Source organism: Grammomys surdaster, unplaced genomic scaffold (assembly GCF_004785775.1).
Source record: "Grammomys surdaster isolate TR1022 unplaced genomic scaffold, NIH_TR_1.0 126048, whole genome shotgun sequence".
NCBI lineage: Eukaryota > Metazoa > Chordata > Mammalia > Rodentia > Muridae > Grammomys > Grammomys surdaster.
This window is the reverse complement of record NW_021620860.1, coordinates 2,615,811-2,635,949: the sequence shown is the minus strand read 5'-3', so window position 1 is coordinate 2,635,949 and position 20,139 is coordinate 2,615,811. Positions and strand designations below refer to the sequence as shown.

At 49.4% G+C, this 20,139-nt stretch overlaps 1 protein-coding gene across 1 annotated transcript; it reads right to left on the bottom strand.

The window, feature by feature from the left end:
- Positions 1–867: 867 nt before the first annotated feature.
- Tbx21 (T-box 21) lies at positions 868–16,792 on the bottom strand. The gene is made up of 6 exons (XM_028755097.1): positions 16,112–16,792; positions 4,354–4,508; positions 3,921–4,042; positions 2,539–2,697; positions 2,378–2,439; positions 868–2,178 (listed from the first exon to the last, which is right to left on the bottom strand). The coding sequence occupies exons 1-6, from the start codon at positions 16,597–16,599 to the stop codon at positions 1,575–1,577; spliced, it is 1,590 nt and encodes a 529-aa protein (XP_028610930.1). The 5' UTR covers positions 16,600–16,792; the 3' UTR covers positions 868–1,574.
- Positions 16,793–20,139: the final 3,347 nt, after the last annotated feature.

Sequence of the window (20,139 nt, the reverse complement as noted above, 5' to 3'; positions counted from 1 at the left end):
GAGCACCCCCACCCCATCCGCTCGCAATGCCCTGTAATCTCTGCTCTCACTCAAGTTCTTGGGGTTCCATATTTTCCTTATTCATGATTATGAGTGAAAACTAAATGAGAGAGAGAGAGAGAGAGAGAGAGAGATCGAGAGATCACAATGACAGCCCTCACACTGAGGACTTATCAAGAGCTAATCCTAAATCCTGCCGATGTACTAACTGACTCAGAAAATTGCTGATCTTGACCTGCAAAGAGCCACAAAGTTGCATGGTATAGTTTCTACTTATGCCTTCAACACTTGAACAAACCTAAAACTGGGGAGTGTTAAGATGCACAGATAAGCCAGGTGGTGGTGGCGCACGCCTTTAATCCCAGCACTTGGGAGGCAGAGACAGGCGGATTTCTGAGTTCGAGGCCAGCCTGGTCTACAGAGTGAGTTCCAAGACAGCCAGGGCTACACAGAGAAACCCTGTCTCAAAAAAACAAAAAACAAAAAACAAAAACAAAACAAAAAAAACCAAGATGCACAGATAAATCAAGAGTCCTGGCTTTCCTGAGTTCCGCCCCACCCAGCCTGGGCCTAACTTTGCTCCCGCACTGCCTCCCTCTAAGACCAGGGTTCTGAGCAGGCAACACAGGCTGAGGGGCTCTTTGGCAGCAATGCACTTTTGGTCACATGTGACAGCATGACCCATCAGCTGGAGTGCTAAGGATAAGACATACTCTGAGTTTATCCCAAAGTGGGGTCACTTTAGCTCCTAACAGTTACCCCCCCCCCAAATCAAGAGCCCACAGAACAGCTTTGCTAGATCAGCAAACCTTGATCCACCTGCCCCCTCCCCCCTGCAACCCCACCGGCCACAGAAGCAGTACACGCTTAACAGTTCCATGTTTATTTTCAGAAAGTGATGCAAAACAGAAGAATTACATCCAGACACCACTCTCTCTACAATAAATAGCCTCCCCCTCCCGAAGAAATAAAAAAAAGAAACAAGCGTGTGTGTACACACTGATTCAAAGTGACCTCGCCTGGTGAGATGCCCACCCCTCAAACCCTTCCTCTGTACCCACTCTCTTGTCTCCTCGCAGGTGGCCTTGTCCACCTGTAGTCACCTGAGCCTTCTCCCATTCTGTTTGGCTGGCTGTTGTAAAAATGTGTGTATCTTTACTTTCAGGCCAGAGATTAACACAGGTGTTAGACCAACAGATGAAAGTTACTGGGCAGGGGAAGAGAGCTGTTCTCTAGTCCTGGACTTCCCCCCCCCCCCCGACTCCTCCACCTCGCGGGAAGCCATGAAGTTCCTCTGGGTCCCAAACTTTCTGGAGTCCATTCTCCCTCCACAGAACCATCCGTCAGAAGCAGCACCAGGTACGCGACTGTAGTTCGGGCAGAGGAAGGGGCAGGGGACACTCCTGTCATATTTCCTTGTGGGTCAGGAAACAACAAGTGAACCCCAGAATCTTCCTTGCCCCTCTTCCTCTCCAACCAATCACTATACAGGGAAGGGATGGCGAGAGGTCGGGCGCTCCGCCCCGTGTCTGTTTTCTAAGTTAGTCGGCGCCTTCCAATTCAGCCGAATTTTCTCAGTTGGGAAAATAGTTATAAAACTGGCCTTCGGTTTCCTTATCAAAAGGAGAAGGGGCCCCAGCGGGAGAGGAGCTGTCACCACTGGAAGGATAGGGGGATATTCTCCTCCTCTTAGTGTCTCCTTCGCCTAGTCCTGAGTCGCTGGACTCCGGCTGGAGGAAGGTGACCTCAGTCCACAGCGAGGGGGAGCCCTGTTCCTCTGAGGATCCCAGGCTGGGGTCCATGGGCAGAGTTCGCATGGGACGGAACCAGCCAGCTGGGCTCATCTTAGGAGGGTACTGAGGGGCCACAGGCCAACCAGCTCCAGGCGCCAGGACATCTTGGCCCCGGTAGTAGGGCATGGTGGGCCCAGGGGCAGAGGGTAGGAATGTGGGCTTCATGCTCACTGCTCGGAGCTCCGTTTCATAACTGTGTTCCCGAGGTGTCCCCAGCCAGTAAGGCTGTGAGACCATATCTTTGGGCTGGCCTGGAAGGTCAGGGTAGAAACGGCTGGGAACAGGATACTGATTGGATAGAAGAGGTGAGTAGGGGTCTCCCCCAAGCAGTTGACAGTTGGGTCCAGGTGGTGAGGGAACACTTGTATCAACCGATGCATACATGCTAAAATAAAACAAAACAAAATAAAATAAAAAACAGTGAATGAGAAAACAAGTCACAAGCATGCCTCTTCCCTTCCCTGTTCCTCTCTCCCTGGCCTGCCTGGCCTCCAGACCCCCAAAGCAGATACAGGACATGTTGAACACTGAACTACAGTCCCATCTTAAAAAGACCAAAAGGGATTTGAATCCAGCATACTTACGACTCAAAGTTCTCCCGGAATCCTTTGGCAAAGGGGTTGTTGTCGATCTTCAGCTGAGTGATCTGGAGAGGGAAATCGAGTTCCCTGAGTCTATGGCTCAGGGATCCCACCCTCCCTGTAAGAAGTCTGTCTCACCCTTCAGCAGACGCCCTGGCCCTCACCTCTGCGTTCTGGTAGGCAGTCACTGCGATGAACTGAGTCTCTTGGAAAGTAAAGACGTGAGTGTTAGAAGCGCTGCAGGTGGCCTCTGGCTCTCCGTCATTCACCTCCACGATGTGTAGCCGGGGCTGGTACTTATGGAGGGACTGCAGGACAATCATCTGGAGAGGGGGCCAAGTGGGGCCAGGGTCACGGAAGGAGCCAGAAGGTCCTCCCGACCTCATGGTGGCCTCATCTCTGGATGCATTCCCCTACCAGTAACTACTAGTCCTACAGTGAGACTAGAAAGGACGCTTGAGTTCATCCTGTGGCTTCACCCACCCTACCACCATGCAACTTCTCCTAAGTGTCCCAACTTGGAACTCACCATGTAGGCTGGCGTAGGCTGGCTGACCATTGAACTCTAAGGATTCACCTATCTCCCCCCGCCCCACAGTGTTTAAATGACTGGTTCATGCCATTATAGCCAGCTTTTCTTTTCTCTTTTAACTTGGGTTCTAAGGATGAAACTCAGGGCCTTGTCTTTCCAAGGCAAATGCTTTACCTATTGAATCCTTTCTCTAGCTCCAGGTTTTTTTAAAAAAAAAAAGGACTGGGTCTATGGAGACAGCACAGCAGATAAAAGCACTTGCTGCCAAGCCTGGCAACCTGAGTTTCATTCCTGGGATCCACATGGTGAAAAAGGAGAACCAACTCCAGCTAGTTGTCTTCTGACCTCCACACACACATCATAGCAACTCGCTCCCCCACAACTAACTAACTAACTAAATAAATAAATAAATAAATAAATAAATAAATAACTTAACTAAGTAAATAACTAAATAAGTAGATGGATGGATGGATGGATAGATAGATAGGTAGGTAGGTAGGTAGATAGAGGTATTAAATATGTAAAACAAATCAAAACAAGACCCATGATTGTTCAATGTGAAGTCACTTTCACATTAAACAGCCATTCCCTGGGACACTGGGACCATCAAGGTGACAGATCATGATCTAGTGAGGAAAGCCCCCACACTGTTCTGTCCTGTGCTGACACAAGAACAACCCCCGCCAGAGATCCAGTGTCCCCCACATTCATTGTCTCCCCAAAATGGGTAGGAAAGAGCCATAGAGAGGAAGAAAAGGAGTCAGGGCATAGAGTGGCTCAGTTGGTAGCATGTTTGTCTAGTCTGGTGCAATATCTAGAACCACATGAAGCAGGCATGGTGGTGTGTGCCTGTGATCTCAGCACTCGGGAGCAAAAGGATCAGAAGGTCAAGGTTATCCTTGGCTATGTAGGGAAAAGAGTGGAAGAGGAGGGAGACTCCAGCTTACCAAGTGGGTCTTAGGAAATGTGGGGGTGGATCTCAGACACATAGGCAGGCGGGGCTGACAGTCCTACCTGGGTCACGTTGTTGGAAGCCCCCTTGTTGTTGGTAAGCTTTAGCTTCCCGAATGAAACTTCCTGGCGCATCCAGTGGGCTCCGGTGTTGGGAGAGTCTGGGTGGACATATAAGCGGTTCCCTGCGGACAGTTAACCTTATTGTCAAGTATTGAACAGACTCTAGAGATGTGGGATTTTTGCCTGTTCTGAGAGGACTTTGAGAAAGATGGGGGGGGAGCAGGCAGGCTAAGCAGGGGCAGATGGGGCACAGGATTGAGCAGAGTGAGTTAAATCAAATCAGAGAGGTGGTAAGAAGCCAAAGGAAGGGTGAGGTGGGTGGATAGGCTGTAGGACTCAATCTTTGACATTGAGGCGAGGACTTGAGTAATCCACCAGGGGGCGCCCAGTCTAGCACAAAAAGCATGCCCACCACTCCCAAAGCGGGTCGTACCTGGCATGCTGCCTTCCGCCTTTCCACACTGTACCCACTTGCCACTCTGGTACCGCCAGTGATGCTGGTCCACCAGAACCACATCCACAAACATCCTGTAATGGCTTGTGGGCTCCAGCCCGGCCACAGTAAAGGACAGGAATGGGAACATTCGCCTGTGAGGAACAGAGAATTTCCAAGCTCAGTGGCAGTCACCTGTGCGCATGTGTCAAGCTGCAGCCAGCCTCCACCCGTTCTCCAGAAGGTAGCTAGCTTGTCCATTATTAAATATAGATGTAACAGAAAATTAATTTGTAGAGCTGAAGGAATGGCTCAGCAGTTAAGAGCACACAGTGCTCTTCCAGGGGGACTAAGCTCAGTTCTTAGCACCCACAGCAGGCGGCTTACTACAGTCTGTAACTTCAGCTCCAAGGTGATCCAATGCTGCTGGCCTCCACTGACACCCACATGTGCAAACACACACACACTCGCAGACGTGTGCACACTATTAATACATCCTTTTTAAAAAGTTAAGTTGTACTAGCCAGTGTAGTAGCACACGCCTTTAATCCCAGCACTTGGGAGGCAGAGGCAGGCGGATTTTTGAGTTCGAGGCCAGCCTGGTCTACAGAGTGAGTTCCAGGACAGCCAGGGCTATACAGAGAAACCCTGTCTTGAAAAACCAAAAAAAAGAAAAAAAGAAACAAAAAAAAAGAAAGAAAAGAACCCCCCCAAAAAAACCTCAAGAGTCTCTTTCGGTATTTTGCCATGTTGTCCTGTGGCCTGACCTTGAGATTGTTTGTGTCTACTGTATGAGGTAGTTAAAGAACAGACAATGGCTACTGTGCATTGCCCCCAAGTCGGTGTTCAACCGTGTCATGCTGGTAGCTTAGAGTCAGCTACAGGGCATCAGCAGACTCTTTAAATCAGTGCCTCTCCCTTTATAGTGCTAGTGATTAAACCTAAGGCTTAATGCATGCCGGGCAAGCACCCTACCACTGAGCCACGTCCCAGCCTGTAGACTTGACAACGCTTTCCGCTCAAAAGATCAGTTACTAGATAATTATCTGGAAACCACTGTCTCTAACGTTAGTGTGCTTCCTGCATGGGCCAAAGACACCAGGCAACCCTTTAAAGATAGTCCCAGAAGGTGTTGTGCCTGAGTTCCACGTCTCCACTGTGAGCCTCCCTGGCATTCACTGATGGGCCCTCCCTGTCCCACACTCCAGTCACATCTATAGTATGGCCTGCCCCAAGCCTGGGCCTTCAGAAACTTATCAAACACCCTAGGTGTCCCAAAGGCTCTAATCCCTCTTATGCTTAGCCTTGGGTCCCTGGATAAGCAAAAGTCAGTGAGTGGGATCCTGTACGACCCACCCTCGTTCTAAAGTGAAAGCATCAGAAAAGGGAGCGCTCTTCTGCAATGGCCTCCCCACCACTTCCACCATCGCTGCCCCCACTATCACGATCAGGACAACCACTACCTCCATATCACAACCACCATCATGCTCACCGCTATCTCCACCATCACGGTGACACCGTCTTCACCATCACGGTGAGACTGTCTTCACCAGTGCAACCTCCAGGGTCGTTACCGTCACTTCCACAATCATCTCAGTTATCATTACCACACCATGATTACAGCCACAGTTTCTCCAGCCACCACCGCCACCATCCCCACCACCAATACAGTCACCATGTCCTCCAGCACTACAGACACCACCTCCTCCATCTGCAGCTACTATCTCTACAATCTTATTAATATATCCACCAATTTCACCACGTCTCCTACCTCTCAAGCCACCACCCCCACCCTCACTCCGGCTACGCCTCCCCTATGGCCGCCGTCACTCCCGCCACCACACCCACCATCTCCATCGTAGTTACAGCCACTGACTCACACCTGCCATCACGACAGTCACGGCTTTCATTATTGCCACCCTCACAGCCATCCTGTCACCAAGCGCTACGTCACCATCTCTTCCGTCCACTCTAGTGGCAGCCTTCACCGTCACAGCCACCACGGCCAGCCTCAGCCATCACCAGTTCCAGTTGCTGAGCTCTGCCTCCATGCCCCAGCGGGGAGAGCCCTGTTGTCAGAACAGCAGAGCCAAGCACTCACTGGATGTCCCTTTTGATCCCACATCCCACCTCTCAGGGGCCACATAGGATAGGAAAGTGCTGGTCTCTTATTCAAGAAACCTAGAGACTAGAGGATCCTCGAACTCACAACGTAGCCAAGGATGACTCTGGTTTTCCTGTCTCAACTTCCACAGAGCCAGGATTACCAGTGTACACCACTATACCTAGCTTGTGTTAGGGATCCACCCAAGACTTAGTGAATTTTAGACAAAAATTCTACCAACCTTGCTACACCCCCAGCCCAAGAAATAAGTATGGAAAACCTGAGGTGGGGCAAACATTTTCAATTCATTTCTCTCACCAACTCACTGTAAGTCACTCAGCTCACAGTTTCTGAACCTGGAGCACCGACTGCTCTTCTGGAGGACCAGAGTTTGGTTCCCAGAACCACGACAGGCAGCTCAGAAGCTGTTTCTAACTACAGTTCCAGGAGATTCAACAGCCACTAGCCCACACAGGAAACTGCACGCATATGGTGCACATAAACTCACAAAAGCACACATATGCCAGGCGGTGGTGGCACACACCTTTAATCCCAGCACTTGGGAGGCAGAGGCAGGTGGATTTCTGAGTTTGAGGTCAGCCTGGTCTACAGAGTGAGTTCCAGGACAGCCAGGGCTATACAGAGAAACCCTATCTCGAAAAACAAAACAAACAAACAAAAAAAGCACACATACATGTAAATAAAAATAAGTTTAAAAAAATCGGGAGCTGGGTGTGGTGGCACATGTCTTTATTATTATTATTATTTGCTTTTTTAAAACATTTTTAGACTTGTTTTTATTTATTTTATTTTATTTTATTTTATTTTATTTTATTTTATGCATGAGGGCCCTGCTGCATGTACATCTGCAGGCCAGAAGAGGGTATCAGATCTATTTATAGATGGTCATGAACCACCATGTGGTTGCTGGGAATTGAACTTGGGACCCCTGGAAAAGCAGCCAGCCAGTGCTCTTAACCATAAGACATCTCTCCTGCCTTGTTTGTTTTTCAAGACAAGGTTTCTGTGTGTAACCCTGGCTGTCCTGGAACTAAATATGTAGACCAGGCTGGACTCAAACTTAGAGATCTACCTGCCTCTGCCTCCCAAGTGCTGGGATTAAAGGCGTGCGCCACCACTGCCTAGCTTTATTTTATTATTTTGAAATGGGGTTTCATATGTAGTTCTGGCTATCCTAGAACTTGCTACGTAGCCCAGGCTGGCCTCATGCCCACAGAGATCCACCTGCTGTGCCTGGCTTGGCACTTGTCTTTAATCCCAGCACTCAGGAGAAAAAGACAAGTGAATCTCTGAGTCTGAGGCCAGCCTGGTCTGTGCATTGTGTTCTGGGATAGCTAGAGCAACGTAACAGGAAGACTCTATCTTAAAAGGGTAAGGTGGCTGGAGAGATGGCTTCGGTTTTTCCAGACATCCTGGGTTTGATTCTCAGCACCCACATGATGGCCCACAACTACCTGTAAGACCAGTTCCAACACAGAGCGGCACAGGAGTGCCATGAGTGCCTAAACAGGAGTTAGGCACTCATGTGATACACAGGCGTGCATGCATGAAGACATAACAATCATATACATTAAAAAAACAAACAGCCGGGCAGTGGTGGCGCACACCTTTAATCCCAGCACTTGGGAGGCAGAGGCAGGCGGATTTCTGAGTTCGAGGCTAGCCTGGTCTACAGAGTGAGTTCCAGGACAGCCAGGTCTCGAAAAAAAAAAAAAACATATATAGTTTCTTTTCTAGTGACCAGGTCTCATTCATATTTTCTATCTAAAGGAACAGAATAGCACCACCTTTTTAGGTGGTACTAGGTATAGAATCCAGAGCCTTGTGAGTCCAGTGTATGCTAGGCAAGGGCCCTGCGACTAAGCCACACCCCCAGGCTCGCACCACGTTTATCCATCCTCTACCTCTGTATTAGCTCATCAAGCCGGTCCTTGGAGATATAAAATGTCTTGAAACTTTACACTTGAAGACACTGATGCTTATCGAGAGACTGATGAACACCCCCGTGCTATAGTTTCTGTCTGTCTCTCCTACTCCTGTCCAGATAGTGGGTGACAAGAGATACAGGAAGATTGTGAGTGAAAGGCAAAGGAGAGGTGGGGTCTTAGTTTCACTTAAAAAGATGGTGCAATGTTACACAATCATGAAGACTTTTTTTTTTTTTTTTTTTTTTTTTTGGTTTTTCGAGACCTGGCTGTCCTAGAACTCACTCTGTAGACCAATCTGGCCTCGAACTCAGAAATCTGCCTGCCTCTGCCTCCCAAGTGCTGGGATTAAAGGTGTGTTTCACCACTGTCCGGTAATCAAGAAGACTTGAATGCCCAATACCCACGTTGAAGAGGAGGAGGAGGAAGAGGAAGAGACAGCCTGATGTGGCGGCACATACTTAGAATCCCAGAACTGAGGAGGCAGAGACATTTAGATTCCTGTGGTTTGCCAACCAGCCTAGCTACTTGGTAGACTCTAGGCTAATGAGAGACCCTGTCTCAAAAAATAATAATAATAAATAAGCCAAGCATGTTGGTACATGCCTTGAATTCCAGAGTTTGGGAGGCAGAGGCAGATCACTGTGAGTTTGAGGCCAGCCTGGAGTTCCAGGACATCCAGAGCTACATACAGAGATTCTGTTGAGAGAGAGAGAGAGAGAGAGAGAGAGAGAGAGAGAGAGAGAGAGAAAGAGAGAAAGAGAGAGAGAGAGAATTCCTGAGGAATTTTCTGAGGAATGACTTGCTTGGTTAACCAATGGCCTTCACACAAACGTGCACACCTGTACATGCGTGCATGCACGCATGCACACACACACACTCACAAAGGCTAAAATAACCAGCAGCTAGAATCCCAAAATAACTCCCTGGTTTACATGTCACTTTGCTGGGAAGAAACCAGTAGCTGAAATGAATCTGTTACCATGTCGACCTCCTTAAAACTACTTACCCCATCACCTGCAGGGTCAGGTGCCATAGCTTCTGCTGCCCTGAGAGCTAACCCTCCTAGTGATGATTTTTTACGGGGCTTCGGGACATGTCTGGGAAAATAGTGAGTTCCAGGCCAGACAGGCTACACAGTGAAACCTTGTCTCCAAAAACAGAACAGTGGCTAGTTTGAGACATCAACCAACTTTCTAGAGGGCTGACTGGCTGTGTCTTCTTCAGAACAGGTGAGGAACAGCAAGGCTTTTCTGGGTAACCATTTCCAAGTGATTTTGAGGTTTTTAGTCCATGGGTCCAGATTTGGGAGGAGGAGGAAGAGGTCTCTTGAAACAAGTGTTTTGTAAAGGTCTGAAAAGTTAAGCTAGGGTCCTGACTCAGTATAAGAGTGCACGCCCAGGGGCTGGAGAGGTGGTTCAGGGTTAAGAGCACTGGCTGCTCTTCCTGATGATCCGAGTTCCATTCCCAGCGCCCACATGGCAGCTTACAACTGTCTGTAGCTCCTGTTCTAGAGGATCTGACACCTTGATACAGACATACACGCAGGCAAAACATCAATGTACTTAAAAAATAAAAATAAATAGATTTTTAGAAAAGAGACCCTGTTTAATATAGCATCACCAACAACAAAATATCCACAGGTGAAGAGGTGGCTCAACAATTAAATGCACTTGTTTTGGGGGCTGGAGAGATGGCATACTAGTTAAGATCACTGGCTGCTCTTCTAAGAGGACTCCGGTTCAATTCCCAGCAACCACATGGCAGCTCACAACTGTCTGTAACTCCTGTTCCAGGGGATCCAACACTCACACAGACATACATATAATTTTTTTTAAAGCACTTGTTCTTGCAGAGAACTTGGGTTCGATACCCAGAGCCCACACGGTGGCTCACAACTCTCTGTAACTCAGGCTTCAACATCGTCTTCTGACCTCCGGGCATACCAGACATGCATGTGGAGCACAGACATACACACATGTGAGCAAAACATTCACGCATTAGAGGACTAATTATTAAACATTCGATTTTATAATTACAAAACAAGACATTAGATTTACAAATAAAATGAGTCTAAATAATACAATCTGAAAGGTTACTGGGGTATACTGGCTTACACTTAAAATCCCAGCACTTAGAAGCCTGAGGCAAAAAATATGCTCCACATTCAAGGGTAGCCTGACACAGGGAGCTCAAGGCTAGCTTGGAATGAGTATCTGTCTTACCCCCCCCCCCAAAAAAAGGCTCAGTGGTTAAAGATACGTTCTGCTCTCACAGAGGACCCGTACTTCTCTATAGGCCCCTAACCACCTATGTAATTCCAGTTCCAGGGCTCTGACCTCCAACTCCTATAGGCTTCTCATATGCACAGTATATGCATAATACAACCCCACACATATGCACTCATAAAAAGTAAAATAATGAGTAAGACAAAATCAATTAAAAATTGCGAGAGTTGGGAAGATGGAGAAAGGACACTATGGCGCTGTGGCACTGCCTCACATGAAGTGGGAACGGCCTTCGACACCCGAACGTCACATAACCAGACGCATCTGCAAACCGAGCTACTTAACACCAGCTCTCCCCAAAGTTATCTTAATTATAATAATCAACCAATCACAGCCAGAAAAGTGGGGATTACCAACAATTAGTACCCACCCACACGCCCACAGGGACCAGCCTCTCTTTCCTACTGAGAAAGTCTTCCGTCCGACGGTTATTATTTGTATTTACTGCTCACAACACATGCTGCACACAGAAACACTGGCTCAGCTTGCATGCAGAGCTCCCGGGTTGCTCCAAAACTGCACAAAGGAGACTCCAGAGTCTTCTTTCTGTTTGCTTGTTTGTTTGTTTGTTTGTTTGTTTGTTTTTAAAGTATCATATCTAATAGAAAGGTGGTGGCACACGCCTTCAATCCCAGCACTCAGGAGGCAGAGGCAGACAGATGTCTGAGTTCAAGACCACCATCCAGGGATATACAGAGAAACTGTCTCAAAAACCCATCCCCCTAAAGAGGGGGAGGAACCAAAGAAAAAGACAAGTATTACATTTTATTATTTTTATTTTGTAGGTATGTGTATGTCTGTGTGTTGGGGTAACCTACTTCACAGGTGTATCTGGAGGGATCTGAACTCAGTTTGTCAGGATTAGCAGAAAGCACCCTTACTCCTGAGCCATCCTCTCTGGCTCATCTCAAACTCTTCTTCTCAGTTTCCCTCTCTTGAACTACTGTCGGCAGGCATCATCCACCTGCTCTCCACTCAGAACCAGAAGCCTCGCTACCACCAATCCATACTAGTGGGTGAGCCCAGGGTGGGTGGGAGAGGAGGGACCAGGGACAAACTGAGTCAGCCCAGGGCTGAGGCTGAGGGGCTGTGGATGGAAGAATTTTTCAAAAAGAAAGAAGGCCGTGGGTGATGTGGTGGTGATTTGCAGGTCATTGAAACCCACAGAGGGACAGGCTAGCCTGCCAAAGCGGGAGGACTGAAAGGACTCTGCTCTGAGCCCAAAACTCCACAGCAAAAGGAAACAGGTCAGGGCCTCCCAGATCGCCCGAGCTCAAACTGAGAAGATACAGGGCTTGGTAGGGCTGAGTTGATGGTGGTATGCCCTGTCTTCTTTCCAGGATGAGACCCTCAGGAACTGATCTGAAGAGAGACATCAAAAGAAATGATGGGGAGTCACTGCCCCACCCAACAGGGACCCCATGTCATGCAGTGTGGCCTTAGGATCCAAAATGTAAGCATACACACACACACCACACACAGACACACACACACATGCACGTGCGCATGCACAATGCTAGCACACTCTTATGAAACACTCAGAAAGCATTTAGGGATTTCTTTTTCAGGTATGCTAATTGAATTTTTAAAATTTATTCATGTGTGTGTGTGTGCGTGCGCATGTGTTCGTGTATTCCCATGTCAGTGTAGAAGGACAACCTGAGATAAAATTTCTCAGGCACTGTCTGTCTGTCTGTCTGTCTGTGTATCTATGTATTTATCTATCTATGTATCTATCTCAACACAAGGGTCTTTCATCCACCTAAAGGTCTCTGATTACTTTAGGCTGATTGGCCAGGGATTACAAACACCACCACACCTGGCTAATTTGGTAATTTTCTTTTCCTCTTTTTTGTTTTGTTTTGTTTGTTTGTTTTGTTTCTGGTTTGTTTGTTTGTTTGTTTGAGACGGACTTTCTCTGTGTAGCCCTGGCTGTCCTGGAACCCACTCTATAGACCTAGCCTCAAACTCACAGAGATCCATCTGCCTGCCTCTGCATCCTGAGTGTCACAGGTCCCCATGTTGGCAAAGCAAGCACTCCACTGACTAAGCCACCTCTCCAACCCTGGTTGTTTTTTGGTTGATTGGTTGGTTGGTTTTGTTGTTGTTTTTTCTTACTTTAAACTTTTTTTTTTCTGATGGTGGAGGTGGTGGACACCCACATGGCATAGTGTATGTTTGGAGTTCAGAGAACAATCTAAGGGGTCTCCTTCACCCATTTGGGTCCTGGCAATCAAACCTACAGGGCAATCAAACCCAGGTCGTCAGGTGTGGCACAAGTGCCTTTACCCACTCAGCCATTTTGCCAGCCCATTATTTTTATAAGTTCCACTTTTAAGCCAAGCATGATTACAGTGTACACTTGTAATCCCAGCATTCCGGAGACTGAAGCAGGAGGGTTGAGAATTCCAGGCTAGCATGGGATACATGAATTAAGATCTTGTCTCAACCAAAATTCATTTTCAGAGAAACATAAAAGATTCCAAGCAGAAAGATCACCAACTGCGGAACAATTTTGATTGCATGGCAAGATCCTATCTCAAAATACCCACAAGAAGGCAAAGGCCTTTAATGGCAACATGTAAGAGGCAAGAGCAAACAGATCTCTACAAACTCCAGGTCAGCCCCATCTACATAGTGAGTTCCAGGCCAGCTGAGCCTGTATAGCGAGACCCAGACTCAAAAGGAAAACAAAAACCAACCAAACAAAATAACTCACAACAAAAAAAGACCAGACCAATACTGAGCAGTTTTGAAGCCAAGCCTGATACATTTTCTACTTTTGTTTATTTATTTTTGTTGTTGTTTTTTAAATTTTGTTTGTTCGATGTTTTCAAGACAGAGTTTCTCCATGTAGCCCTAGCTGTCCTGGAACTCACTTTGTAGATTAGGCTGGCCTCTAACTCACAGAGTTCTGCCTGCCTCTGCCTCTTGAGTGCTGGGATACAATGTGCCACCAACCCTGGCCTTTTATTTTTATGTAGTGTGATTTGTCATAATAAAAAGTTAAGGATGTACCTCAGCAGCGGAGTGTCTGTATGTGTAGAGCACACACAAGGCCCTGGGTTCAATTCTTGGCATTGAAAAGAAAAGTAAATTAATTTTAGTTCTCTGAGTCAGTCTGTCGACCATGCACGGTGGCACATCCTTATAATCCTAGCATTGGGGAGACAGGTAGGAAGATCTGGCGTTCAAAGGAAGCCTTTGCTACATAGCAAAGAGAAAGGAAGAGGGAGGGCAAAGTTACTATGTAGCACAGGCTAGTTTCCAATTATGGGTGTCATAGCTGGCTTTAAAATAACAAACATGTCTAGTGTATGCTCGGCCCCAGGTTCCAATTGCAGCACCAAAGCAGAGAGAAATGGAAAGGCATGGATCTAAAAGGGAAGGAACAAAACACACAGGAGAGGAGGCCGTAGCGTCAGCCTGGTGACATAGAGTATGATTCCCCCACATGCCTCCCCTAGCAGCCCACAGACAGACAGGCACCAGCCTAGCTCAGCCATCACTGAGGTTGTGGCTAATGCTGACTCTGACTGGAGGAGCTGAGGCCTGACAAGGCACTGAGAAGACTGGCCAGGCCTCAGAATGAGAGGGCATCCTGTTGCTAACACACTAGAAAGCACCATGGTTAGAGGCCCCACCTAATCTGCTTCGGGACAGTGTGTAAGCCACTGGTTATCCCAGCAATTCAGTATTCGTGGGTATGAAATGGGGAGAAGGCCAGGCCTGCCTGGCTCGTAGTGAAATAATGGAAGCGAAAGCACATGGGTGTACCACGCAGGGCTTTCAGACAGTGTAGGTGGCTGTTTTTACTGATGGCTGTGGAGACTGGAGAAAGAGGAGCAGACAGGTGCCATCTGAGGCCTGGTTCCAGTCGTGGAACCTCAGAAGAGTCTCTTGCTGTCTCTGGGTCTGTTTCCTCTCTCTATGCAGTAAGAGACAAGAACTTCTGGATCCTTCTAGTTCAGACATACTCTAGGACCAGAAACCTGGCCAGTGCCAGAGACACTCAGAGAAGGATTGGGGGAGGGGAAGAGAATGCTCAGAAGTCTTTGGAGATGAAGGGTGAGCCAGAGCCAATCAAACGGGTTATCCTTAGTTCATCCTCATGAGGAAAAACTGGGCAGCTTAAAACCAGCTGTAGTTAGCAGCTATCTGCCCCTACCCCTGTCATCTGGAGGGAATATACTCTAGTAATGCCTCCTGGGACCCAGCAAGGGCTTCTGTGCCCCCTCCCAGAAACCCAACCCTTGCAGTCTCTCAATGATTTCTTGAGTCTCCATCCTGACACCCCACATCCTAACTCACTAACAGCAAAGTCCTGGCTGGTCTCAATTGGGAAAGGTAGCTGCCTCTTCTCATAAGACGCAAGAGTGTCCACTCGGGGTGTGGCATACTAAATGACCCCTCACAAATTGCAAGTTTCTCTTTCTTCAGCAAAGAGACTCCATCCGGAAGCAGCAGGCTGAGCCACAAACCATATCACTAATGCAACAGCCTCAGGGGACACCCCCCCCTGCCCCATCTTCTCCCAGGCTGGACTGGTGAATATCTGGGTGAGGAAATGGGACATATTTTTAGGGACTAGCCTCAAAGGGCACAGTACAAGACTGGACACCAGCTGCGACTGGTCTTGAACCTGGAACGTTCAGGCCCAGGGCATTTATTTGCGCCTTCATAAGTTTTCTGCTTCTCACCTCTCTACACAAAACACACACACACACACACCTCTCTCTCCCCTCTCTCTCTCTCACTCTCTCTCTCTCGACATATGATCTCAAAGTAAGACCGGAAAAGAAACTTGGCGACCGCTTCTCCATGTCACCAAATCCCAGCCTGCTCCCCCCTCTCCCCCATACACCAAAGCTACCCTAAGCACAGCAGCAGCAAAGGAACAGGCACACTGAGATCTCAAAAATATTCTGCCCCCAACACTTCAATTTCCCATACATAAGGACTGAGAGGCGGCCAGCTCCTGTCAGGTCCATAACACACACTCCTCGCTGTCCACAGCGATCCCAGACTGAGGCAAGGACCAAGTCTGCCCTCCCCTCCCGGGCCAACTCTCGGTGAAGCAAGAGTCAGTAAGAGTCATCCTTTCCTCTGCACCAAAGTCACTTCTAATTGCGCCCACAGCATCATCTCTGTCCTTTTTGGGCTTTCTGACGGTTGGTGTGATACCCTCAGCACCCGCGGCTCTCCGGAGCTTGCGGTACCCTCCCCGCAATCCTGCTCCCCACCCCCCAAAACTGAAGCTCGGACTACGAACACGAAGACTCAGCAAGCTGCAGCTTCAAATTTTGATTTTAAAAAAAAAAAAAAAAAGAGGAAAGTCCTTGTTCCGGCGGGCCACCGAGGCCAGACTCCCGCCGGTTCCGCCCTGCGAGCTCGCAGCGCTCGGCGCGCACCTCACTCACCGGCCTTGCTTAGTGATGATCATCTCTGTCTGGTGCTGGTTGAACTTGGACCACAACAGGTGGTTGCTGAGCGCGACTCTCAGCTTCCCCGACACCTCCAACCCCGCGGGCAATGCGTAGTCCTCGCGCGGCCCTGGGTAGAGCCCGGCGCGCGGGTCCGGGGCAGGGTAGCCATCCACGGACGGGTAGCCCTCCGCACCCGCGGACGGCGGGAAGGACTCGCCAGGCCCCGGGAAGCCAGCCGCTTGGGCCCGGGGCGGGTAGGCGTAGGCTCCGAGGAAGCGACTCGGAGCGGTAGGCACCAGGGCGCCCCCAGAGTAGGGCGTCCCCAGGCTGCTACCTGCGCGGCGATCGGCCGGGTCCTGTGCGCCCGGCTCGGGATAGAAGAAGCGATGCTGCTGGTCGGCTCCGGGTCCCCGACCCTCGTCACTCGGCATCGGCTCGGTGCCGGTCAGCATGTCTCCGCAGTCCGGCTCCACGATGCCCATCCGAGGCGGGCTGGGCGCCTTCCCGCAGCCGTCGAAGAGACCCGAAGGTCCTTAGGGCTCGGGAGACGGGGGCGGGTCCGGGGACCAGTGGAACTCCACCCGAACCCGGGCTGGGACGTCTGGCTCCTGAGCGCGCGTGGGATAGGCGCGCGGGCTGCTCCTGGGCTTTCTGCAGCCGGCCGCTGTCACTAGCGGCGCGGCGGCCTTTGCTGTGGCTTTATGAAGCTCCTTGGGTCCCCTCACCCCGCCACCTTGGCCCCGCCCCGCCCCGCCCCCTCGTGGCTAATACAGCGCGAATTCGCTTTGGGTGAGGACTGAAGCCCCCACCCCCACCCCCAAGTGGGGATCAGTAAGTCTCTTGTCGCTCTGACTCTGGGAGAGAGTCAACCTGCCACCTGAAACTCTAGCGGGTTCCTCTCCCCAGGAAATTCCGCCCGTCCTGGAAGGCACAGCAAAGGCCCTTTCTCCATCCAGATGGGACCATTTGAGCATTCTCACGCCTCTGGCAGGCTCAGAGCTACTTAGACGATACTTATGCAACAGAAATTTGTTGCTGCCTCCTGTATGTCCATGCTTTGTGACTTTGCACAAAGTGTTTGCTTGCTGTATCTTGCCCTTTCCCCACCCTCCAACCCTCCAATCACTACCCGCCCACCCACCCCGGAGCCTGAGGATGGTGTTTGTCCCTCTAGCCCAGGAGCAGACTTGGAAGCTGTTGGATAACAGGCTCACAAAAAGATTGCACCCAAAGTAGCCCACCAAGGGCTGAGCTGGCTGAAACGCTCCCATAAGAGCTCTCGTTCACGTGGCGTAGCAGCCAGCGAAAGACACGGGAAGTAGTGCTTGGCTGTCAGTGTTCAGAGTCCCAGGGCTGACTCTGACTGTGACTCGGGTGTGTAGGACCTGGGTAAGTCACTTCCTTTGCCTGAAAGTCCCTCAGGTCTGATGGGGTAGGCTGGGGAAATAAATATTTGTATTGGGGGTGGGGGCTGTGTACCTTACACCAGCGGGTGTCTGTGTGCCTCCGTTTCCATTCTATTACAGAAGAAACAAAGGTAAGTAGTCCAAGCTGGCTGACAGGAAGCCTAGCGCCTGCTCTGATGGAGACAGACAGTCCTTCCTCCACTGTTATATTCCGATAACTAAGTTAAGTCATGCATTTTGAGACGTATCTTACCTCCCAATTGAAAATTAATCCATTGGGAGTTTTCTTTTGAAATAAAAAGCATCCTTGAGGTCTGGGATGAGCTCAGTTGATGGAGTGCTTGCCTAGGTACACCACGCTTCTGAGTCTATCCCCAGCTTTGTATACATGGGTATGGTGGCCCATGGGGGAGAGGGGTGGTGGAGGATCAGAAGTTTAAGGTGATCTTCAGCTACAATTTGAGCTAGCCTGGGTTACGTGAGAAATCCAATCTCAAAAATAAGTAAATAAGAAGTAAAGCATCACTTAAGAGTTACTTGTTACTGTGTGTATGTGTGGGCATCCGTGCCACGGTACGTGGTCAGAATTCAGAGAACAGCTGTGTGGAGTCAGTTCTCTGCTTCCATCCTTACGTGGGTTCTGGATCTGGGACTTGGGTCATCAGGCTTGGACAGCAAGGGCCTTTCACTGCTGAGCCATCTTGCTGGCCCCAGGACTAAAAACATCCTTTGTACAGAAAACCTAGGCAGTGAAGAAAAGCAAATCACCCCAAATCCCAGCTCCCCAAAGCAAACAGTATTAACATTTTGAGAATAGCCTTCCAGATGCCTCTCCTGTATAGACCCCCTCGGTGTCTCTGTCTTTCATACGCACACACAAATGTCTAATTTTACATAAACTTTGCTGTCAGCTTTAAACGTGGGTTCTTGTTTTTTTCTTCACTCAGCAAGGTGTAATGGATTTTTTTTTTGCATGTCAAATATATAAAGATTTACATCTTAAAGAATGCTCCAAAGAAATACTTCCACAGTTTTATTTCGTTAAAAAGAGACTGTTTTCCCTTATCTCTGCCCTACCCCACTTCTCCCCTGGGGTGTGACCTCATCTCTACATTTCTGTCCCAGCCCAATAGGACTTCACCCATAGGGGCCCAGGGGGACACTCTCTTCCCAACTAGAGCTGAACCAAGAGATAGGCTGCTAGGTGAGGGTGAAGCTAGGGACCCCAGGAGGCAGCCATGACCCAGGGAAAGGTGGAGGCAGACAATCAGCGCATCTCTTGAGAATGAGGCCTGGTGGATTCATGACAGCACCAGAAATCGGGGTCTGGCCTCCTCCTCACTCCCTGGGCCCCTACTCCCCCATGCCTTAGAACATAAAGGCTTCTATGTGTTGTCGGTCGAAATGAGATGCCATCACTTGAAAGAAGGTGACATTTGAAACTTTGGCTACCTGATGTGAAAAATAGATGTCTGAGATTCATTCGAATGACTGACTTCCTCAGGAGATGAAAAAATTGAACACAGAGAACTCTCTGGGGGGACATTTTTGCTAAGTGTCCGACTGTGAAAGGCCAAATGGAGTCTCGTTCCTCAGCCTTTTCCTCCCTGGTCTTCCATACTGATCCTCAGGTCAAGTAAGCCATCCCCCTGCTTCGAGACAGAATGTTGTACGCTCCCAATAAGCTCTTCAGAGCAGAAGGGATTATGACTATCATAGCTGGGTAGTCCTGGGAGCACACCTCTGGAAGGGGAGGCCTGAGTATGGTCTCCCCATAACCCGATAGGTCGATAGAGACTGCCTTATTAACCTCAGATTCCTCACTGCTCTCACCCCCCACTCCCTCTAATTTCTTCCACCCAAAAAAGAAAGTGCTTGTGAAAAGCGGGGGCTGAGTGGCCCTGGTGTCACCACTGCCAGTCCCGCCCCTCTGCCAGCTTGGGTGAGAAGAAGAACCCTGGCAGTGACACCTCCTGCTGCCACCTCACCCCCCTTCCCAGGCTCCAGGGCTGGAGAGGTGGGAAGCCAGGATTGAGGAGGGGAGGCCCCTTGGGATCCCCTCTCTTCCCTATGGCTGCTGTTCCCAGCCCCTCTCTCATTCTGCCAGCAAATGCTACTCACAGGCTGGCCCTGGGGAACATGGGAGACAGAATGCTTCAAAAGTCACACACCCTGTTTGCCACAGAGCTAGGGCAGAGAGTCTGAGGTAGATGACCAGCCTAGTGTTCTTTTCAGAAGTCAAGTAAATGAAAACCAGCCAAGGGATGAGGGCATGGCTTGGTAGTAGAGCAGGTATATATACGTACATACCTGACGTACCTGGCTTGTGAGAGACTGTCGTTCCATCCCCGGCACCACACAAAAGAAAAGGTCTGATACTCTCCTAGAAAAGATTTTGAAAAAAAGGAGCAGACAGAAACTGTCCCTAAGGCTTAGGGGCGGGTCTAAGCCCTCCCACTTGACACTGGCTCTCCTCACCCTGTGCTGTTCTACAAGTGTGCAAGACTTCTTTCAAGTCTAAGACACGGAGTGCCAGGGACTCTCTCCCAAGACCACACAGCCCCAGCCATCCTTCTAGGCTACCACCTATCCCAGCAAGTTGTCATGTGGATTTCG

Excerpts from the sequence above, each read along its gene's own strand:
- Tbx21 (XM_028755097.1), bottom strand. The coding sequence starts at position 16,599 with ATGGGCATCGTGGAGCCGGACTGCGGAGACATGCTGACCGGCACCGAG. Across the intron at positions 4,043-4,353 it reads GGCGGAAGGCAGCATGCCAG|GGAACCGCTTATATGTCCAC; the intron begins GTACGACCCGCT and ends AACTGTCCGCAG. Across the intron at positions 2,698-3,920 it reads CTTCCAACAACGTGACCCAG|ATGATTGTCCTGCAGTCCCT; the intron begins GTAGGACTGTCA and ends CCCCCTCTCCAG.